The following is a 24,799-nucleotide window of genomic DNA, read 5'->3' on the forward strand; positions in this document are numbered from 1 at the left end:
TCAAATATTCTTTGACACTTTTTCTGCAGCCGTTATGCTTCAGCAACCATCAAACTCAGCATAGCCTGGACAAAACACACTAGGGTTTCTTAAACAACTTATTTATACACTAGTTACAATCAAACAAGGCTCACGTGTGGATCATCACTATCTTAACCTGATGTGTCAATTTGAGTACATATAATCACTCCAAACATTCAAAAGAATGTATACTTTTGATCAGAGTAATTCATGTGATTTCATTTCATTAATCATGACTGCAAACATCATGCAAATACAATGCCATATGTAAACTCTGATAAAACTAGAATAAGTATAAAATTTTACATTCGTAAGTTGAATGTGTAAGTAATGGTCTTTTAGAAATGTCTTTGCGGTGTGTCTAGGTATTTAAAAAATGAAAAAGTTCGTGCACGATTCTTTTTGTTGACGTGTGGGGTTACCATGTAAATTTAGACAAAGGCACAAACATAAACACTATTCCAGCAAACCCTTCACAAACAGTAGTATTTATCTGAATCATACATCAGACTTGGCACAGAGACCCTGAGGAAGAACAGACACCAAGGCCAGAAACAGACTTGCAGTTGAAACTTTCTCGAACAAAAAATATGGATGTTTATAACTTTAAATCTTGAAATACTTGAAATATTTATTTCTTTGTCAAGGGGCATGTTTGAGCTAAGACATTAATTTGGTTTGGGTGAGACTGTAAGGAGATGATGTCTGAAATTGTTATTTTTACATCTCTGGATATAAAAACAACTGAAAAAAACTCAGAAATTGCTTTCATGCTGCAGTTGACTAGAGAGCAAAGCAGACCAATTTCTGCCCATTTTGTATGACTTATATTTATATATCTTAAATATATAAAACATATAATCTCTGGTTTAAACTCTAGAAGCCAAATGCTCCACAAAAATCAAGGCTAAAATTATTTATTTTAATTATCTGAATTAAAATATGATGCATGTTATTTCCAGAGTTGTTTATTATGTATTTTGGCCCACTAACTTCTCATCATGTGCAAATAAAAAATAGATTTTAAACAGTCCCTTTCATTCCTTATACAGCAATCTGTAGTAAATATCCAAAAAAGTTATCATCAAGTGTGCTCAGATCTAGCCAAGCTTTTCAAAAGAAAACATCCACATCAAAGCAAGCAAAAGAACACTTGTTTTTTTTCAGCATATTCACTATGAAAGTCTTCAGCATATATAGTATGAAACATCATGAGCTAGCCTGGCAGCTATCCACTTCGCTAGCTGCTCTGAGCTATTCTCCAAGCTCTTATACCTTCACCTCAGTAGAGCTCTTAAAGAACCTTTTTCAAAATAGCTCAATTCAAATTGCTACATTTCTATAAATATTGTCACAGAAGCTGTTTAAACTGTTTAGGTCATTAGAATGGGGAGGGAAGTAACTATGTTATACCTTTCCATAAGACACCTATCTAACAACTGTACCATAAAGTTAAACCATTCATCAAAACACTGCAGAGTCAGCAAAACCATTCGTTGTATGGGAACATCAGAAAATGAGAGACATTAATGTGCAGTCATTGTGCATTCAATCACTGAATTTGCTTTGGAATGCTTTATGTTATGCTCATTAGCCTGTCAGTCTACAAGAGCTCCTATCACACCTGCTATACTTATATTTCTGTAAACAAACGGATTGTTCAGGTGCCAGGATTTCAGCAACAGCCACTGAAACCAGTTGTTCTTTATCTGACAGTAGCCCACCAAAATATCAGACTAAGTAATTGTCAAATTCTGCATAAAATTATATCAAAACATTACTTTTTTTGTTTGTGTAAATTGCTTTTATTGTAACTAAAAGGTCCTGCTGGCAGGACAAATCACTAAGGGCAAGGGGAATTTTTTTTAAATGTGTCAGCTGAAAGTGTAAAAGGTTTAAACACTTTAAGATCAAAGTTTATGGTTTCGTGGTTCTTAAAGGTGCGTTCCCTCGTCCTGAGACTTGAGGAACGGGAGAAATGGAAGGTACTGGAGGAACTTGTGCCTGTGAAGAAAGGCCATACAGAAAGGCAGGTCATAGCACGATTGGTCACTGAAGTATGTCTCTGTGCCATTATGGAGCTTCTCCCGCCACCGTTTTGTCCCTCTCTCCTCATCTGAACCTGTTGACAAAGAGAACGTAAAGGGCAAAAATACCTGCTTGGTTAGTTGGTTTCCAAATTCTAGCTTCAAATTATCTCAAATGATTTCATTCATGGTGATTCATGACTTGAAAATAACCCTGTGGCTGTGTTTGGAAAATCAAGTCAGTATCATTAAAGCCTTGATCTTGAAGTAACAATTTATAAAAGGTCGAGAAAGAATAACCTTCCTTGAGAAACAGGTGCCTGCCAATAGAGGCTCCTCAGGTTATTAAAGTATGTTTTTTGTTTCTTTTTCAGCCTTTAAAGTCCATCAGATATGTGGCTTACCTGGAATTGTGTTATCCAGAATAAACCCAAAGAGCCCACCAATGAACATGTGAGTGGTGAAGAGGATCATGATAAGTTGATCTAATTCTGATATGCCTGTTATAAAATACACACACAAAAGCCCTTCAAGTATACGGCAAACATACAGGGACACATACTATGCACGTCATTGTGTGTGTGTGTGTGTGTGTGTGTGTGTGTGTGTGTGTGTGTGGATTTTTCCTGGCTGATTAGTCCCCACCTGACTAGTACTTCGTGCAGTGAGTTGGCCAGGGATCAATGTGTTAGCTTAGGGATCTAAGGTCAAGAGACTGAACATAATATGCTTAAGCACCTCTTATTAAGGACTTTTGTTTATGGTGAAGCCCTTCACTTCAAGCACTGTTAGCCAAGCAGTCAGAATATTTAGGCCATAGGTCAATAAGAGGGCAGGTGGAACTGATGTCCAGGAAGGTGCTTTCAGAGGTGGTTCACTTCTAAATGAAGTAAGGAGATTACAGTCAAGCCAAGACTTCTAAAGAGGATTGGCAGATAATCAGGCCTGACCTCAAATGCTCAGACAATGCTCCTGTCTTCTGCGATTAAGCAGGTGACCTGTCATTACCATGATGCTTAACAGGGACATGACCACATAAACGTCTCCCTCATCCCTCTGCTGGAAACCCAGGCAGCCGCTATCTGCTAATTCTTCGAAGCACAACCTGTGCTTGGTCACCAAACATTTACAAAGAAACACAGACATGGCAGTAACAACTTAAAACACTTGCAACCAATTCCTGTCCAGGAAACTAGCACTAAGTTTATAAGGCAAAGAGCCTTCAGTGTTTTAAGAACGGAGATGAAGGTGGCTCTTAGAAACCTGTTGCTTGCAGTTAATTCCTTCCTGAAAGGACATATGAGGACAGGCATACACATGTCTTGCAGGGAGTTTGTGTTGGTGCATTTAATAACACACATCAGCGAATGTAGACTCTATTGCTGCCTCTAACATGTGCCACACATCCCACAGCAATAAACAAGATAATCAGTATACAATTTTGAATGGTAACATGTGCATTGGGTTGTTAGCATATCATGCTAATTTCTGCAAGTAAAGAAATTGTTTTAACATATTGTCGCACTTAGTAACAAAATGCTTTGGTCAAGCGCCTAAGCAAACAGTTCCCCAACTGGGGAAGACCACTGCACTGTACATACAAGGTATTTTTCTCTACTCTACCATGTCAGGTCTGCTTGATAATAGATGTGATAATTAGCTAAAGGTGACTATGTGTAAGCTGGGCACCACCCTGTCCTGGGGTTGTGTGACAAAACACCCAGAGTATCCAGGCCCAGAACACACATTCTATCTTGTGTATATTGTTATGTTTTGACAGAGATCTCTCCCAGAATACTCAGGTATGATAATGAAAGGTGCAGAGTATTGATGTTATTGATTTCAAGGGTCTGTAGAGGTTTAGAAAGTTCAAGATCAGTTCATTTTTACCTGTGTTAATCATGTCTGGGTTTGAATGAAACCATGTTGGCAGCACAAGTCCACTGAAGGTTGAAAAGCCGAGGATCAGCAGATTCCTGGGAGAGTTCAAGTCGATGTACTGCAAGAAAGCAACCTTTTTAAAAGATCTAGTAGTGTTCCAAACTGCTGCTCCTTTGTGGAGAAACACACATTGGCACTTCCTTAGGCCCAGAGTGTCTATGGCCACCATAATGGCCCTGTCTTTGGGTGGCAATATGGAGCTTCCAAATGATACTCCACACATCAGTGAGAAAAGTAATTTTGGAGAAGTCAAGAGGTTAAATGTGTGTGGTGTGGGGGAAAAAAAAAAGAAGAGGCACACTCCCACTTGAACCTTCTGCCCCTGACTGCTTCAGAGAGACGCAGCGAGCCGAGATTAAACGAGTTGCACTGTTTTGTGAGCTTGTGGGCTGCCAATAGTTCAAGGGTCACACATTTTTCTTCTTGGAAATGCCTGATTGTGACTTGGATGCATGTTGAGAACCCTTTGGCCAATGTCAATGCTCTGGAGGGATGGAGGGGGAGGGGCATGCTTGAAACTGCTTACAGGCAGCTTGGAGATAAGATTGAGTGATGTGAACTCAAATTTATATAATAGTAACGAACATGAATAGCAAAATTACATCACAATAATGATATATCATGACAGGGGAAACACTAGACCCAAATGCCCCAGTAAAATGTTTCCACTCCCCACTTGTCAGTTTGTCTGTTTTTTCGTTGTGGAGAATAAAGACACTCTCTCCCTGCTCCCTTCACGGAATGTGCAAAAAAGGGGAGAGCAGTGAGTGCACCGGACTGGGCTGAGGTCCTTTACTTCCAAGCTGCAGCTCTCTGTAGGCAGCAGCAGGAACTAGGTGAACTCTGGCCCATGGTTGACCACCTCACCTGCTGCATGGAGAGCCTCTCCACCAGTCTAGCCACCTGTGCTGGTGAGAGTTTGAGCTCCTTGGCAGCTGAGGATGTGAAGTGTCAGTTCAGTGTGAGCTCTACTTCCCTAACCAGCCCCATCTGCATGATCACGCCAAGGTGGTATTTATCATCAGTGACAGGGCTCACACGGAGGACCAAGTCCCAGGCTAGCGTCCTCCCTTCTCCACTGCTATCGGACTACCCAGACTTCATCCAGGAGCTGACGGCGGTGTTCCACATCCACGTCGGGGAAGGGTTTGCCGATGAGTCCTGCTGAGCCTGAGGCAGCAGCAGAGAATACCAGAGAATTCAGGACACTGGCCGCCAGTACGCGTTGGAATGAACCAGCACTCATGGGTGTCTGATGGGTCTACGAGGGAAGCTGCAGGCAGAGAAACAGGAGGCGGCAAGTCTGAAAGATGTGGTTCACCTTGCCATTACGTATGACTGCCTCCTGGAAGGCAAACATCGCTCCCTCCCTAGGCTGTTCACATCACCAACACAAGGACAGCCCGAGGACTCCCCGAGGAGTGCATGCAGCTGGGTAGAGCAGCAGTCCAAACCAGGGCTGGCCAGGGGATAAAGGTGAGTGCTTCTCCCACCTCATCAATGTTTTGCATGTCAGTGACAGGGATCACTCTTCTCTTATTTCAGCCCTGATTGACTCCTGAGTGGCAAGCAACCTGACAGACCAGCACCTGTGGGCATGGGACACATAACGCACATCACTACTGGTGTCCGGCTACATCGAACGCATTTTATTTCATTCTCCATCCTTCCATTGACCTCCTTGCATTGGGCATATCTGTCCAAGTCAGTTCCCTGTTGTGTGGGCATACCCCATTCTCAGGGGAGGGATATTGCCATGCTGTGCCAGGCACCCATTCCGAGGGACACGCCCACTGCCACACACACACCTGGCACCTTCCCTTCTCCCAGTCTCTTGATTATTGATCACCTGCACCTGTGCATTGTTTGCCTCTTTGTGCTTTTGTATTTAAGCCCAAAGGAATGCTTGAACAGTGCTACGCATTGTTCCTCACTACTGTGTTCTAGACGACACCCCGAGTTTACAACGCCTGCTGCATCGCAACACCTCTACCACCAGTGCTGCTTATTTTCTGTTTGCTTGGGCAAGCTCTGTGCAAGAATGAAATCTAAATACAGGTCTTCAGTCAAAAGTTTTAAAGACACTTAAGCAGTTGGGAAAATTAAAATAACTACTGTTATATTTGCTTGTTTGAATTACTGCAATGCAATTTTTCACTGAGTACATGATGTGTTTTGTGCCCAGAATAAAGTATTATTCAGACAGCATGAATTTTCCAGACACATGTCTGTAAAGTAATTTTACCACAAGTCCTTTGAAATGTTTATGACCAATTCTCACTGGAATGCTTAGGCCATAAAAATAACTGACATTCCATATTCAGAGGGGACTAAAATCACAGAGGAACATGGGAAATAATTACACCACTCCACATCCCCACGTAAAATAAATCCCATCTGAAGAGGGCTGGCAACTAGTTATTTCAGTGCCATGCCAAATGTTTTTGGGCTGTACACTACTTACAGTTATAGCTTCCACATACTAACAGACATATTAACATACTAATAGTATACTAACAGCATACTGGCAGATGTGGTTTTCTCCTCTTACTCAGACATGTTGATATCACTCATGTCTCCTCTTACTCAGACATGTTGTCTGTCTGTTGTCTGTTGCACTGTTGTTTTTATGTTGCACCATGGTCCTGGAGGAACATTGTCTCGTTTTTGTTGTGTACTTGTATATAGCTGAAATGACAATAAAACCTCTTGAACTTGAACATGCGTGGTTATCAAGCAGTGAATTCGAATGCCTTACATTAACCTATAGAATGCCTTATTACATAACTTATAAAAGCACTAATATTGCCAGAAAATGAACAATTTCATAATATTTGAACAGCTCTGAACATTATTTTCTGCTAGAAATGACACTTAATTAGACTATTATGCTTTGACTTAATGTTGTAATTTCATTATATTCTTTGACTATAAAATACATCTGGTGATAAACCATCCAAATCTTTAAACTGAAATGCAGCCATAAATACAATACAGCTAAGCTAACTTCAGAGAATTATTTTAAGACTCTGCTCAATAAAAACTTCATATCACTCTCCTGATGAAATATGTCCATTTACCTGCAGGTTTGAAATTCCCACAGCAGTGATCATTCCAAACATGACCAGGAACATGCCACCAATGACCGGGTCTGGGATGGTGATGAACACGGCACTGAACTTCCCAAACAGTCCCAGGATCACCATGAGGAGACCGGCCGTCTGCAGTACCAGTCTGCTGCCGACCTGGCAAAAACACTACTGTTATAAATCACACTACGTGCCAGTCAAACTCAGCTCACTTTGGAGGATAGCAAAGCAAAAGCACATCCAAGAACGACATATGCATGTACTAATGCACACTATTTGAATTTTTAAATAATAATAGTGCAGACTATATTTACATGGAAAGAAGTTAGTTTTGGTGGAGCTATAGCACAGTACATTAGAGTATATATATCAATTAAATACAGCATTTGAAGTCAGAAAGAAGGTCTGGTACTCCCCTTGATCACATGCTGGTGTGTGTATCAACCAGTATCAGTGAAACATTAAGTAGTACATTCTAAATCGCTTGTGTATCGACCATTATCAGTGAAACATCAAAAAGTAGTACATTCTGAATCGCATGCGTATTGACCAGTATCGGTGAAACATTAAGTAGTACATTCTGAATTTCTGCAGTACATAAAATATACTAGGGGATATCACTCATGTTCACAACATACATTTATTTACACAAGCTTACAACAACTTACCAAACTAGTAATTTTATAATAATAAATATAATAATAATAAGCTATAGACTAGATTAATAATGTAATATCTGTAGGATACTACAGGTATGTTGTTTTGTTGTCTCACTCAAGCATTGTGCCAGTACACAAAATAAACAGACAAAGTTATCATACAGTAAAACGAAAGGTGCTGGTACTGCATACCGATGAGTACCACACCACTTTGATTAAGTAGGCTAAACCAGCACTCAAACAGTCTGCCCTATCACACTTGTCTTAGTGCATGCATGACTAATCTTTTCTAATCTATTCTCATCTGTTTTTTCATGTAATCGCAGTTTTAATCCTAAATTCCAACCATACTTGAGATTATTCTTGCCAAGACAGCAAATCATGTTTTCCCTTTGTGTGTTGATATACACCACATAACTGTCTGAGAACATTTTTCCACATTTTTAGAAGATATTTAAAGCAATAGTGGGCATTACTTAAAACATAAACACATACATATACACATCTTTATGTGACAAAATTTGTGTTTTTACACAAGCAAATAGCATGCTGTCATCAACTGAAATGGCATATGTGTTTAAACTGAAAGCACAACAAAACAACAGGACAAAGCAGATGAATGTTAGACTACACATGACAGGACATGTTCTTACCGTTGACCGTTGACAGAGTAAAATCACACCTACCCTGGTGATCCCTAGGGCGGCGATGTTCTGGCTGTACGATGTAGTCCCATTGCCACTGCCCCACAGAGCAGCCAGGATGCAGCCCAGGCCTTCTACAGCGATGCCGCGGTTAATAGCGTGGGTGGGGGGTGGGGGTGCACCAGAGAGCCGCGCACAGGCATAGTAGTCCCCAATGGACTCCATGGTAGAGGCCAGAACTCCAGCCATCATACCCAGGACAGAAGAGAAGCTCACAGTGGGAAGACCCCACTGCCCTGTGAGGTTATGGGATAAAGAGCCAGAGCAATGAGCTCAAAGTTAGGGGCATACACGAAATCAACTCAACGGGATGTTTACTGAGCCCTTTATGACGAGTCAATAGCAGGTATGTTAGCTGTCCATAAGGATGAACTAGACATTGGTGCTGAAAATAAGCAATAAGTGTGTGCGTGTGTGTGTTACTGCTTAACTGGTTAGACTGACTGAGGTGTTTGTGTGTGTTACTGCATAACTGGTTAGACTGACTGCGGTGCCAGCACTACAACAAAGATCAATTACACCGCGGTGGAAAAAGAATTATTTAGAGGTCACTTTAGATGTTTTGATAAAATCACTTCCCTCCATCAGCAAAGAGAGAAAAAGAGTAATGCTTTGATTAAAAGTAACCTTTTTGCTTGTGCTAATGGATTCATAACAAACGTAACAATGTGTATGTTATGTGTATGTATAAGGGCGTTCATGAGAAGTTTGAAGTGTGGCATGTAAACACAAACCGAAAGCCAACATGCATTGACAAGCTGAAGAACTTTCAGACAAAAGGGTTACCAAGTGGTCATTTTAGCAGGAAAACAAAACTGCAATTGTTCTGATAATCATCCTCAATTCTGTGAACTGTCTGAATGTAAAAATGTATGATATGTACATGTTTATCTGTGAGTGGTGAATATAGCTGAAGACAGACTCTGAAAAATGTCAACATTTGTTTGTTTTTAAATACTTGAAAAAGGGTTCACAAGCATGGTGTAACCTTTGTAACTTTTGTTTTTGTGCTATTCATGGAAACAGTACTATTTGTGCTGTGCCTGTTTGCAAAAGTTAAAAGCTAAAGAAAATGAAAGACACTCTCCAAGAACCAGAGACACTCCAAGAATCAGTCAACATTTCCTGAAAACAATGAAAATTTAAAAAAATGACATTTTCATACATTCATTAACTAAATAGTTCATTTCTGAAACTATATGCTTTACAGTGCATAGCTTGTATAATTAAAAAGAGCAGGCTATCTAGTTGCAGAAGGTTAGATGGCTAACATAGGAGCAGCAATTTTTAAAAGTGTTGTCCCAAAAGGGATGCAAATGTATTACTAAAATTAGATGGCTAACTTAGTGAAGACTCTGTGGAACAGAGCATCAATGGCCCTCACACCTTTGTAGTTTCGAATCTAACTCTTTTGAATGTTAACTAGACCATCAATAAACAAACTTTTAGCATAGAAAGAGCTATTTCTGGATCCACAGACATCTTGCTAAAACTGGCAAACCATTGCTTTAAAAAAATGGTCATACATGTTTCAAGAGGTTACACAGGTTTCTGTTAGCTCCTGAGTACTTTTATTTAAGCAGTACTAATTCTGAAAAAATGTTGCAGCTTGGTGATGGTAGTTGGACATCCTTATTGAGGTTGTGCTCTGAAGGAAATAGGGAGACTACAGATTATTTTGACAGGGAAGTTCACTTTACATTGGATAAAAAATTATTGATAGGATCTAGACAAACCAAGGAAGCTTAAATTATACACTGTGTTTTTCCACTCACTTACACTTAAATCACTTCCACTGCTAAAACTCAACAACTGTATGCTTTTTGAAGTACACCAACAAAAGCCCACAAGTCTCCCACTACACCTCCTGCAATCTGAAATTCTGAAGCGTCAGAATTAGTCAGAAAAGGCTGCGGTTGTTTCCAGAAAATCAGGTGCATCAAACTTCCTTAAAGGTGTCTGTAAACGTGTTGTAAATGTATACACAGCATCATTTATCTCCACTATTTGAGAACATTTCTTATTTTAGGACCAGGATTACCAACTCTGATTCTAGAGGGTAAGAGTCTCACACAGATTTATCTGCATGACCACGGTCTCTGTTTGTTTCTTGATTTTGCATTTGCCTACAATAAAAGTTGCTCATCTTTACAAATGCATCTCGCCATCCCTAAACCATCTGCTTTCTGGTAGTATTCCGCTTTTAACATAACCAAAATTTCTAATTAGAGCCATTTTAAAATTTTTCAAAAATTCTCATACTCACAAAATTTTTCATAATGTGTAATTAACAAACCAAAGTTTGCAAATTAATTTGCATGGAATGTTCATTAGACACTGAGCACAGCTACAGATGTTTGAGGTCCTGCTACACACACTCACCTGGATAGGGCAGAAAGAACCACGCAGCGCTGCTAAATGCGTCCAGGCTGATGTCGGTCCTGGCCCTATAGCCATACTCAGTGGTGGAAGTGGGCAGAGCATTGAAGTATGTCAGCAGAAAGCACACTAGCCAAGCCCCGCACATCCCAAACAGAGCCTGTAAATGACATCAAAATAATAGCAGCTGTCTACATTCTTTTGTCTTTTCTTAACAGGGACATTGCTAACTCCGTGATCAACGATTCCCCCAGACAGTTGTACCACTGTTGCGAAATCTCCATTTACATGCAAAAGACCGCAAGCAATGCTTCAGATATTGCTCTAGCGCAAAAAGTTAAACAGAAGGAAAGAAAAAGCCCATTTGTTTTTCTAATGTAAAATATAGCATGTAAAACATTGCGTAACAGCAGTCAATGAGCTCGGCTGTTTAGGGGTCTTAGTACAGCTTCTAGGGATAAGCTGACAGATCAGTGAAAGTTCCTCAAAACCCTCACAGACAACTTTAGTTAAAAGACACCATAAAGAAAATTCCAGGAGGTTATTTGGTTTAAATAACCTAAACGCTTACTTTTCTCCTGACAGTTAATAGTAGCCTTTTATTACACACATTGCTTTCTGACTGCCTGTAATGCACTGATCTGGATCAAATAAAATGGCATACGGCAGGAAAGTGAGGTCTAATTCCAGCAAGCACTCAACATCAGCTTTCATTGTCTAGTTTTATTTACTGAAAGTACTGGAACCCAAGCTATCCTAGTTCTGTCAACATGAATAAAAACTGGAGTCAAATGAGTGAAAATATCACTACTTTAAGGGAGAAGCACTTTTGCTATCATACTTCACAACAACCAGATACTTTAACAAAAAAGTTAAGGATTAGAGATTCCTAAACATCAAAAATTACATTTCAAAAACCCTCACCGAAAACAGTTTAAAAAGAGGGTACCGAAAAACCTTCCACTTCTTGTCCTTGAAAGTGATTACAGGAACATCAACCTTGCTCAAATACTGGGAGAAGAGGAGAATAAGGCACACTGTCCTGTAGACAAAGGATCAAACATGCTGTCAGTAAGAGGCTTCACATTTTCATAATAGAACATTTAAACTTCCTGGTATCAGGACAGCCAGACAGAGAATGTAAGATATGTAGATGTAACTATGTACTGCCTTTGATATTTCTACTGTAAAAGAAGTAAAGATACTTCCTTAAAACAAAAATTCACAACATTTATAACTGCTCATATGGCATATGTTACTTACAAATAATCTATATCCAGTGCATTTAACTACGTACAGCAATCAAAATGATTTTAGTGATATTTGGCTACACCTTAAGATATCTTCAAATGCACAAACAATAAAGCATGCCAAAGCCTGTTCCTGTCAATAATATAGAAATGTCCTTTCTCTTCCTCGATAACTGCACTAGCCAAACAGTAGTTGAGGAGATGGATTGGTTCATCTAGTTAGTGGTGCTCAGTAAAGTACTGCAGCAGAAGTCTACAGCAAGAATTAAAACACATATTGTACATGCACTAACATTCATATATGCAAATGCACACCCACACATAGCCACACACGTGTGTGCACACAGAGGCAGCTGGAGGCACTTGGCTCCTGCTGGGTTGTAAAGTGCACCTGGAAGGACTTAAACTTAAAGGGTAGTGCGTTCAGCAGAGGGCATCACTCACACGGAACTTCCTGACCTGCAGACCATCTACTACAAGCGGTGCCAGACCAAGGCCAGGAGGATTGTGAAGGACCCCACCCATCCCAACAATAGGCTCTTGTCTCTGTTGAGGTCAGGGAAGCGCTTTCGCTCCCTGAAGACCAAGACAGAGAGACTGAAGAGGAGCTTCTTCCCACAGGCCATTCGGGCCCTGAATCAGGGAAACTGATAAACTGTGGGGACCACCACCACCATGTAACATAACTGTATATATATTCAATAACTGCATATATATATATATATATATTCAATTACCACCATGTAACTTAAAAACTGTAAATATGTCATTTTACAAAACGGATCTGTACATTCTGTACATTGTGTAAATACATATATACACACAACCATATACATTGTACATTGTGTATATAAACATAATATACATATATTGTACATACCTTGTTAATATAGTTTTGTACATATATAGAATATATATTCCTCTATGCACCCCTGTTTTCTTTTTCCTCAGTTTGGACAGAGCACTCTCTACCATTTCACTACCAGTTATACTGTGCATCACTATGTATGTGACAAATAAACCAAACTTGAAACTTGAAACTTCTCTTTTGGCCATTTAATGGTGCATGCCATACTAGAGACAGTAAAGGTCACCCTCATCTTCTCTCTGTCTAATCTGCTCATGACCTGTGGAGGTTTGAAGGAAATGCATCTGCATTATGCTACAATCCCACTAAAATAGGATTAAAGCCAGAAAAGTTCATTCAGATTTATTTAATTCAGATTATTATATATTGATTTGCCAGAATATGGACCCATGAATGGCAATGTGATGGATGTGTCTGCTAATGCAACTATATCGCACAGACATTCAGATCAATAAGCAAATGTCCTCAGAGTCTCATCTTAGCATTCTTTGAGAAATGGCTTCAAGGTTCAGGATTTACCTCTTCCACCAGTAACAAGTACTCTTTCTCATGTCTTACCCATGTTACACTTAAATCCACAGCTGCCTTGGAGTTTCAGGCAGACTCTACAGACTATACACAGATTTACAAACTCTACACACAGACTCTACACCTATACTGTACAGACTTTACAGACAGACTCTACAGACTCAGCAGCACGGAGGCAGATGGACTTACAGAGCTGCGATGCCCCAGTGTGCTCCTGCTCTCTGCCCGACCTGGATGAAGAGTGACAGTCCGATCAGGCTGATGGTGGGAGTGATGGCCAGCGGCCCAATCAACTTCAGAACCAGCCCCACCAGGCCCGAGAGTCCCAGTGTCACCTGGAGCAACGAGGCCACCAGAATCGCCCCCTGGACCTGGGGAAAGAGCCCACTTGAAGATGAGCAGGTCTGAGGAAATGTGATGCACTGCCTGCCAAATCCAAAAGCCTCATGACCTAGAGAAGACTTTCTAGATTGTCATGATGTGTTTTTGTGGTTGAGGTCAGAGCACACCTAACTGCTGCTGATTGCTGGATTCAGGTATTTTGTAAACAGCTATAAAAACTGAAATTTATTTACTTATTTAACAAACTAGTTACAATAGACAAGGTTATTTTTAAGGGAGTCCTTAAAACAGTTTGGTAGCTCAGAGGACTGAGAGACCCCAGAGAGAAAATGAACTTGAATGGCTTGTAGGATTTCTCTAGACTGTTCATACTTGTAAATTCTACAGAAACTGTAGTTTATACATATACAATTTTGAAATTTAAATTTAAATTTTAGGATTCAGGTGTTTAGAGAAATAAATCTTCCCTCTCCAGAAATGTTTCGACTGTGCCTAACTGGGGGGTAACTTCAGATGGCTCACTCTAGCATGGTTCTACAAATGACTGACATGCCACAAAAACTGTCATTGATCCCAGACAACAAAGACTTCCACCCATGTAAATTTGTATTTGTATACTTTGCTGAAATTTTGTTATGCTCAGGTATAATGAATAAAGACTCCCCTATTCTTACTCTTACTCTCAAACCTAAGGCAGACATTGGCTGTCTCACATTACGGAAGTTTTCTTAACGGACTTCTGAAGAATCGGGGCCTCAGTTATCAAGTAAGAAACTGTCACGATCAGTCCCTCGTTGTTTCTTAGCCCCGGATTTTCCTAGCGTTTTTTGTTTTAGCCTGCTTCCCATTTGCCTTCGTTTGTTTTTGTTTGTTAATCATGTATCCCCGTACTCTCCGTGTTGGTAATATGACCCAGGACCGTTATAACGACTGATTCTGGATTTGCCCTGAATAAATCTCGCTCTTCTCCGCAAGTGTCCGCCTAACTTACCGCTCACCGTTACAGAACCCGTGAAGCAACAGCATGTCAGATCTATGATAAGATGGTACTATACAGCTGCATAACATCAGAGGGAAATTTCATAAAGCAATATTTATCTAGCGTCTCGTTAACTGAAAATGAAGATCTCCCAGTTAAAATGCCCCTTACCTCTCCTTCTGCTGTCTTAAGTTATCCAGGTTTATGAGAAATTCAGCTCTCAGTTTACAAGTTATGGAAGGTGTCCAAAGTATGGCTCAAATGATACAATTCCTGGTATGACTGTCACCCAGATTATAGTAGTTATGGTAGATAATAGTAGTTATGAATAAATGTTATACTTTGAACTGCTGACCATTTAGATTGGAATGTGGTATTCTCATTTTAATAAAGACAAGTCTTAAAACTAAAGATGTAATGACTCAATACTGAAACGAAGTTCATTGTGCATGCTTTCACGTCATACTCAAATGACTGGATTAGTTGACAACCAATTTTCAAAACCATCAACAAAAAATCCAACTCCCTTATTTCTTTAAGAGTGACGTGGTATTCAGTTCTGCGGACACAAGGTAGCATACACAGTGGGGAGCTGCTTATATTACCTCACGCATGCGAACTTTCCACCCTTCCTCAGGGTCTGAGAGGGAGGCAGGCACCAGCGTGCTATTAGGGTCAGGGGTCAGGCCCTCCTCTGGGCACTTCCACTTGGGCAGAGCCAAGATGGCTAACGTCGGGGTGATGAAGGTGAACGTTCCGCCCTGCAGGATCGGCAGCCTGAGGGGACAGTGCAGCTCAGAAGACAGGTTTGTTAGTGTCAACCATTACACTTACGCTGAGCCTAACAAAACACAGATATTTTGGTTCAGTAGCGATGTAATATTGTGCTCCCTTCTCCTGGACACAAGGCAACCCCATTAATCTTACAAAAATTCATGGGTGTGACTATGCTTTGAAAAGTGATGGGGACAAGACTGTGGGGCCGGGCATTGTATTCAACTCAGCTACCCCTCAAATACGGAGTGCGTTCACTAAAAATAAATGAGTGATGGGACTGAAAAGAAGAGGTTCACAAATGGTGTTACGGCTGTCATCAATCAACAGGCTATCAGCACTCTGGAATAAAATATATTTGCAGTACATTTATTTTCTATTTATTTCATTTCACAAAATGTCAATTGTGCCTTGTTTATTATCTAGGCTACATGTGACAATTTAAAACAGAACTTTTTCTAATTCTCTCATTAGGACATAATACATAACATTTTATTGATTAAAACAAGCATATTACTTGAATTATAATTTAATAAATGAAGCAGGGACAGCTTGTAAATAAGGAAACACTCATTTTCAGAGTGCAAAAAGTGGTAGGGACAAAATCAGCCATTTCAGAAAGTGTTGGGCCCATGTCCCCAGCGTAAATGACATCATGTCTGTAACATAACCTACATCATTAGTCTGACGACATCTATCATGTCTGTAACATAACTTACATCATTAGTCTGACGACATCTATCATGTCTGTAACATAACCTACATCATTAGTCTGACGACATCTATCATGTCTGTAACATAACTTACATCATTAGTCTGACGACATCTATCATGTCTGTAACATAACTTACATCATTAGTCTGACGACATCTATCATGTCTGTAACATAACTTACATCATTAGTCTGACGACATCTATCATGTCTGTAACATAACTTACATCATTAGTCTGACGACATCTATCATGTCTGTAACATAACTTACATCATTAGTCTGACGACATCTATCATGTCTGTAACATAACTTACATCATTAGTCTGACGACATCTATCATGTCTGTAACATAACCTACATCATTAGTCTGACGACATCTATCATGTCTGTAACATAACTTACATCATTAGTCTGACGACATCTATCATGTCTGTAACATAACTTACATCATTAGTCTGACGACATCTATCATGTCTGTAACATAACCTACATCATTAGTCTGACGACATCTATCATGTCTGTAACATAACCTACATCATTAGTCTGACGACATCTATCATGTCTGTAACATAACTTACATCATTAGTCTGACGACATCTATCATGTCTGTAACATAACCTACATCATTAGTCTGACGACATCTATCATGTCTGTAACATAACCTACATCATTAGTCTGACGACATCTATCATGTCTGTAACATAACCTACATCATTAGTCTGACGACATCTATCATGTCTGTAACATAACTTACATCATTAGTCTGACGACATCTATCATGTCTGTAACATAACCTACATCATTAGTCTGACGACATCTATCATGTCTGTAACATAACCTACATCATTAGTCTGACGACATCTATCATGTCTGTAACATAACTTACATCATTAGTCTGACGACATCTATCATGTCTGTAACATAACTTACATCATTAGTCTGACGACATCTATCATGTCTGTAACATAACCTACATCATTAGTCTGACGACATCTATCATGTCTGTAACATAACCTACATCATTAGTCTGACGACATCTATCATGTCTGTAACATAACCTACATCATTAGTCTGACGACATCTATCATGTCTGTAACATAACCTACATCATTAGTCTGACGACATCTATCATGTCTGTAACATAACTTACATCATTAGTCTGACGACATCTATCATGTCTGTAACATAACCTACATCATTAGTCTGACGACATCTATCATGTCTGTAACATAACTTACATCATTAGTCTGACGACATCTATCATGTCTGTAACATAACCTACATCATTAGTCTGACGACATCTATCATGTCTGTAACATAACTTACATCATTAGTCTGACGACATCTATCATGTCTGTAACATAACTTACATCATTAGTCTGACGACATCTATCATGTCTGTAACATAACCTACATCATTAGTCTGACGACATCTATCATGTCTGTAACATAACTTACATCATTAGTCTGACGACATCTATCATGTCTGTAACATAACCTACATCATTAGTCTGACGACATCTATCATGTCTGTAACATAACTTACATCATTAGTCTGACGACATCTATCATGTCTGTAACATAACTTACATCATTAGTCTGACGACATCTATCATGTCTGTAACATAACCTACATCATTAGTCTGACGACATCTATCATGTCTGTAACATAACTTACATCATTAGTCTGATGTTTTGTTAAATTAGAGAGCAGCACACTATTAGACATTAATGTATGAACAAACTTGAAATAACACTGCACGCCAACTAAACTAGAAAACATCATTATTCAGGCCAAGAGAGAAACTGCTAGAGAAAGGTATCTCAGATCTGGATTAACACTGAACCAGCAAAAGGAAAAAGCATGTGGCAGGATCTTCGCAAGATGGTCCAGATCTGCTCCAGTGAATGAGGATTTCGGCCTACCTGGTTCCAAAGGTGGTCTGGAGCACGGTGCAAATGCCCGACACGAAGAAGATGGTGGAGATGAGCTGACCCTTGGCAGCGTAGTTGTCCTCAATGCAGAGCGGCTTGGCCAGAATGAGGGGGATGGACAGAATGCCACCGAATGCCAGGATGTAGTGCTTCCAACGGAGGAGACAGAGCAGGGGAGAGAAAGATGGAGGAAATCAACCAGAGATCTGGTGAGAAACACCTTGCCACAAGATGTCTCTATGCTCTACGCAAGTGACTCTGAGAGACAGGAAGAAATGCAAGGCAGATGTGCGGCAATCTGTTATGAATTGTTAGTCCTTTTTCTCCCAGCAATACGCTTCATAAATTTGTTGAGGTGAAGAGGTGATGGGGGCCGGAATGAGGAAACCTTTGGTTGGGGCCAAGTCTGGTTTGACATGGGTTCAGAGTGAAGAAACTCTGATGACACACCAAAGAAAGGTGGACGCACAGGAGGAATGCAGTTACACGCTTTTGCCTCGTCGTCTCCTGGCAGCCCTGTTTTCAGTATAGTATTCTATTCTACGAGCCATGTTTGCTTCGGTAGGCTACGGCATACAAATGTTTTTACAAATGAAGCAGAAAACACTTTGCTGCACTTCATGATGCTGAAACGTGGTGTTGTATAAATACTCTACTGCAAAACGCAAAAGAGCCACAGCTAGCCCTTCGGGGGTCCCCTCTCTCACGTGAAATCCCGGCTCTCCTCCTCTCAGTCTCCCCACCACTTCAGGGATGAAAGCAAGGCCGTTTGGAGGAGGAAGCCCCCCCCCCCCGGCTGCACTCCTCCACATAATCACCATATCTTGGCTCATCTCACATGTCAGCTTAGCTCTTCTGTCCGCTCCTTTCTCCATGTTCTCTCCCTGCCTTGACTTCTCTTTGATGTCACTGGCTCCACAGCTGAGAGAGTGAGAAGCCCTGGCACATGTTCTACTCCCAACAGACTCGAGAAACACTCGAGAACAACATGCTCCGCAGCAGGACCAAGGGATTTGCTTTCATTTTCATATGCTAGATCTAATAAAGCAGAGTTATCACACAGTAATAAAAGGCCTTGTTAAGGATATACTGTGTTGAGGGGTAATGCCTTCAATCACTCTTTCGAATTCTTTTGTTTTTCCTTTTTTCTCCAGTCATGTTTATTGGCTTTTTTATTTCACTTTACTTCTCTTTAAGTTGTGGCTAACTCCCCGTATAGCAGATTTAAATGCATAATGTAATGTGGAAGACTGTACCTGAACCTACTGCCTTGCATGAAAAAAAACAAGCATGAACGCCACTTTGCAGTCACGTGCTTTAAACACATGGTTTGTTCCAGCAGCAATATCGTATTGTTGCCGTGGTAGCCAATGGGAAATTTTCTACTGCGCACAAGATACTCAATACTGAAAGGTCAGTGATGTGTTGTCGAAAAGTGGAACAACAATGTTAGATTGAACGTGTTAATCTAAACAATTGTTGTTCTAAACAATAAGATAGGCCACAGATAGAAAAGAAAAACAGCTAGGTTTTGGCTTTAAGGTACTGTTAGTGGGAAAAAAAATGTACTGAAGATGATTATACCCCTGTTCATTTAAATTCTGATAGCTATGACTTTCAATTTGTTTCTGTTTTACAGAAAGTTCCGAGAAACCACTGTTATACATTACCAGTCAGATTATCTGATTTTAACCAGATTTTCACATAATGTACAGGGAACTTTGCTAACCTAGATCTGGCAGCACGGTCTCACAATAACTCATTAGATGAACATAGTAAAAGAAGTTTGCACCGAGACTAAGCACGCGTTCGGTTTAAACCGAGCAGAGCTCATTGCGCTGCTGCATGTGAGACCCGCGAGTACAGCAAGGCCTTCGGGATCCTCTAAAGGAGGCACATAAACACGGGGTGACCAATGACAGCTGGGCAATATTACGCTAATTCTAAGTGCTAGATCTGACGTATTGAAAGTTTTGTAAAGCTGCTTTGTGACAATGTGTGCTGTAAAAAGCGCTATATAAATACATTTGACTTTGAAACTGCCTGCAGATGATCCTGTATTTTTTTTATCCACAAACAGATGTGTAAATTGCCTGTCTGTTTGTCTGTACGTACGTACTCCAGCATGCTGGATTTCAAATTAAAAATATACATTGTTACTGCCCATAAAGCTGCCCTGCCATGCCCCACCCAGATGTCACGGCGCACGTATCTCGATTAACGCTCTTGAAAAGCAGGCTATATGTAGAGCTTTACTCTAGTCATAATTTAACACACCTTGCACAAGTATTCAGATGCTACAACGGATTTTCATTAGCTTAGTCAGCTGTGTTAGATCAGGTTTGGAACTGAAGTTTGAAGGAGGGTTTGTCGCTCATGTAACAGGCAGACATTACAGACAATGTGGACTTTCTGTAGGATTGACGGGTACAATGATATGATCTCCCCTGCATAATCAGACTGTCATACTGAAGAAAAAAAAACAAACAAACACAAGGATGGTTTCATACCTGTAAGCCCAGGAGGACACAGAGGTACCAGGGTGGGCGGTCGTTGATAGAGTACATGAGGTTAGCTCCAGGCTGGGTGTCTAGACTCTCAGGTGAGCTGTCAGTGCGCAGCTCAGCCGCGACAGCGTGGCTGCCAGCTGAAATCTGGAAGAAAGATGAAGTGCAACGCGTAAATGGCCATTAAGTTTAAAATTAGCACCGTAGTTAAACAAACTGAAGGGACACATTAATCAAATGTTTCAAGAAAATGGGAAAGAGTCCCATTATGCAAAGACGTGTGACTATTAAATTGCTTCAGTATCAGTTAGCTGCGTCGTTCTTTTCTACACATTCCTCACAGACAACTTGCTTTTCCACTGTTTCCTATTGACCTCTGGGACATTTATTAATGCAACGGCCCAATCACTGACAATAAATGAGGGTACTCGTTCAGTCAGTAACATGTCATGAAGGTAAACTAGGCCAGCCGTGCTCACTGGGAACACATGATAGCCAGGACCAACTGTAACGCGGGGGGACCGGCACAAAAGTTCCTAAGGACACTTCCATGTCTCTTTGCCACCGCCAGCACAACAGAATGCAATTTTTTGTAGAACCACCTGCAGCAGACGAGACCATGATTAAGGGTTTTTTTTGTTTGTTTGTTTGTTTTGTTTTTGTTTTTTTTAAATCATTTGTTAGAGCTTTGTGATTAATGATTTTAGGACTAGTCGTAGTCTAGGGGCTTGTGATTTATTATGTGGTGATTTATGGCATCTGAGATGAAAAGGAACACTGTTACCTTCCATGTGTGTCCATAGCTGCCTAAAGTAATTAATCTTTATTGACACTTCAGCCCATTGTACAGCAGTTTGTCTGGATGTACAGTGTTTTATGTTTTATGCTGGTCTGTTCATTTCACATGTTTACTTGTTAGTTCTCTCAGGTTCATTGGTAATACAAGGAGTTAACGGAACCTTTTCATATAGTATTAATAATTCAGACACACTCCTGAACACACCCGTAGAAGCAGAAATATTCACCACTTAAACACACCATCATTAATGCACTTAGCGGATTAAAAAGATTTACCTAGGATACACTGCCATCTATTGGTGAATAGTTAAAAGATCCCCAAAACCTATTGCATACAGACTGCATTCTATGGAGAAAATTTGTAAAAGATAAATGCAATCGGATGCCTCTCTTCAGATACTTAGTTCGAATCACCTTCATTGATTTAAAAGAGAGAAAATGTAGTGGTGTCCAATGATTATTCACGCCGTTTGTTCACACAAGCACAATAACAGCAAAAAGAGTCTGGACACAAATCTCATCTGTGAGGCTTTAATCTCCTGTGGAAACTACTTGGGTGTGAGAGAAGAGCTAGTGCTGTTATTATCACCATCTACTGTTTTGGGGTTATAGTTTTTAATATTATTTAGTTAAAAATTAATGATTTATTGCTGTGGAGAGGAGTATGGTATTATGGGAATCCTCTCTCCAGTATACCTAACTGGCCAACAGTCAGCAAGCCGCCAAGCATATTTATTATTTATTAAGTGATATTCATTCTGTATTCTGTAGCCCTAATTCTGGTAAAGCACTACAGCAGTCCAAATTTCTGCAGTTGATGCATTCAAGGTGCCTGCATGCTAAACATTTTTAATGATAATGTTGGTGGAAGATGGAATCACTTCACGCATGGCACACAGCTATTGTGGCAGTCACAGTCAGCGATATGCTTCTCTTATTTTTGCAGCACTTTAATGAATATGATTAGACTTGATCCAGGACAGGACCTTTTGAATGACTTCAGCCATTTTATAATACAATCCACTGCAACTGCAAAGTTGGTTGGAGGTTGTAATATATATTTAAGTGAGATAAGACTCCTTCTTTAACAGGATAAAAGGGGTTTGCTGGCGCAAGAATAGTGACTCTTTGACATTTTACTTCTGATTATATTCCAGCACTGCAGTGAGTGGTTGCCTTCCTGTCTGCAGCCACTACTCATTTGCTGTCTGATTCCTAGTTAATCCAGCCATCCTAATCTAGCATGGTCTTTAGCCAGTACAGCCTTAAGCAAGTATGGTCCCTGTAAAAAGACTGGTGGGCTCTCAAAGTTTGTTCTGCTAGACGAAATAAGAAATAAAACTAAAGTACTGTGTTTTGCAACTTCCAAAAAGGTTTTACCCACATGAAATAAAGCAAACCAGGCATGTATCAAGGTTGGGGGGTGCATGTGAGAGTCTAGGTAAAGGCTGCAAAACCTGCATAAAGCCTTTACCAACCAAATAAATAGATCTGTACATGTAACCCCAGTAACAAAACAAAAAAAACCAACAGTAAATATGTGTAATCACACAGTAAAAATTGTTACTACATTTAAAAAGCAACAATTATGAAGATATATGAACATTAATGTGTTTATTTCATTTTGTTGTTCAGTCAAAATTATTTTAATGCATCAGACATATTCTGATTGATTCTTGAAATTATGTTGCATGATTCCATGGAAATATTTATCCCAAACAGTGGAATCTTTGGAAGCTGCACATTCACAGACTGAAGTGGATGAAGTGTTTAGAAGTGTTTTAAAGTGCCGTGCCAGTTACACGGAAATGCGTTACATATCATATTACATAGTGTAAAGATATGAAATAGTTTCAAAAATAACAGAACTATTCAGAACCTTCTTGCCAGTTACATTACAATTTACAAGCTACAAATGTCCATGTTGTCCTGTCCAAAAAGAGTCTGAAGCAATTTCCTGCCAAAATCCTGCCAACTTGTATGTAACCTTATTCCCATAGAGAAAGAAAAGGTCCTTTTCATCCTGACGGGAAGCATTTTATCTATTGTAATTAGCTCCCATTTACTGACTTGAAATAAGAGATTTTTATGCTTAGTGTACTCTCATAAAAATCTCAAGAAAAGCAGCAAGTTGCACATAAAAATATTATACATTTCTTCTATTTGTATGCACTCGCAAAAAAATACACCCATGAAATTTCAGATCACAGTTGTTCCAGTGAGTGTAATAATGACATTGAAGTCCCCAATACCATTGTGGATGGTATAATCCAAAAGGATGCTATAGTAATTAAAGTAGAATTGCACAATACAGTATACTATGAACAGTATTTTAATTACAGTGACAAAGAATAACTGTATATTCCACAGGCTTAACAAACATCCTTGTCGAGTAAAAAGTCCAGAGCGCTACTATATGTAGAAATCAACTTAGCAGACCTGCTGTTCTGCCCATTCCATTTTAACAGCTAATAAATGAGTGGAACATTTGGTGAAACACATGCTGCTGAAATAGGCTGACCTATTTTAAAATGACGCTATATTACTCTGCGTAGTTCTAACAAGCTGGCATGAGTTTGTATTTTTTGTTGCAAATGGCAACATTACTGACTGCACTTACTTCAAACACCGGCTGGGCAGCTCCAGTTTCCTTCGGCACGGCCTCTACCTCCTGGTCTCCTGGAGTGAGATGCATGGCTGGCTTTGCTTAAGGTGGAGACAGAGGAGGCATGCAGCTATTTGGATTGCACTTTTGGGAGTTCTAAGCAGGAGTGGCTTTTGGAACTTACAAAGGCTGTGTTGAGCTGGTTGTCAAGGTAGCCGGAGCCAGATATTACCAGAGGCTTCACTAAGCGTCTTTATAATCACCACTCAGACCATGATCGCTTGTGAGCTGGAGAGTTTTTTTTTTAATTTTCCTAAGTCATGTGCCTGGATAACCACTCCTATTTGACTGCTTAGTGCACTGTGGGGGCATGTTTGTGTTGACAGACAAAAGGAGGAAAAGACAAAAAGGAAAAAGAAAACAACTTTGTCCTTTTGCAATCTCTGTATGGAGCATATGGTGTCTTTACATTTACATTTACAGCATTTAGCAGACGCTCTTATCCAGAGCGACTTACAAAAGTGCTTTGTCATTTACTCATAGAATACATCCTAGTACAGTACAGTAGGTCAGAGTCCAATATACCAGTGAACTAGAATACTGTAGAATACAGGGATGAATGCTGATACCTAGAAGTGCAAAATACATGAGGTCTATCTTAAACAATGATAAGTGCTATA

The 24,799-nt window shown here is 39.9% G+C and overlaps 1 protein-coding gene across 10 annotated transcripts; it reads right to left on the reverse strand.

Annotated features, from left to right (window-relative positions):
• Nucleotides 1–973: 973 nt before the first annotated feature.
• Nucleotides 974–24,374, reverse strand: si:dkey-106n21.1 (solute carrier family 23 member 2). 10 transcript variants are annotated; one of them, XM_081699195.1, is made up of 13 exons: nucleotides 24,304–24,374; nucleotides 24,135–24,220; nucleotides 20,720–20,863; nucleotides 18,201–18,358; nucleotides 15,393–15,564; nucleotides 13,656–13,837; nucleotides 11,745–11,862; nucleotides 10,824–10,980; nucleotides 8,424–8,677; nucleotides 7,070–7,234; nucleotides 3,939–4,047; nucleotides 2,453–2,548; nucleotides 974–2,143 (listed from the first exon to the last, which is right to left on the reverse strand). In XM_081699195.1, the coding sequence occupies exons 2-13, from the start codon at nucleotides 24,207–24,209 to the stop codon at nucleotides 1,956–1,958; spliced, it is 1,818 nt and encodes a 605-aa protein (XP_081555321.1). In that variant the 5' UTR covers nucleotides 24,210–24,220; nucleotides 24,304–24,374; the 3' UTR covers nucleotides 974–1,955. The 10 variants fall into 10 exon arrangements, 4 of the variants coding, with proteins under 4 accessions (XP_081555321.1, XP_026875469.1, XP_081555322.1 ...); XR_014117656.1 differs by lacking the exon at nucleotides 974–2,143 and adding exons at nucleotides 5,311–5,578; nucleotides 6,541–6,677 and having other exon boundaries at nucleotides 2,512–2,548; nucleotides 3,939–5,159; nucleotides 24,135–24,343; XM_027019668.3 differs by having other exon boundaries at nucleotides 24,135–24,342.
• Between the last annotated feature and the right edge of the window lie 425 nt (nucleotides 24,375–24,799).

This window comes from Electrophorus electricus, chromosome 16 (assembly GCF_041902795.1).
Source record: "Electrophorus electricus isolate QZ-2024a chromosome 16, ASM4190279v1, whole genome shotgun sequence".
Taxonomy (NCBI): domain Eukaryota; kingdom Metazoa; phylum Chordata; class Actinopteri; order Gymnotiformes; family Gymnotidae; genus Electrophorus; species Electrophorus electricus.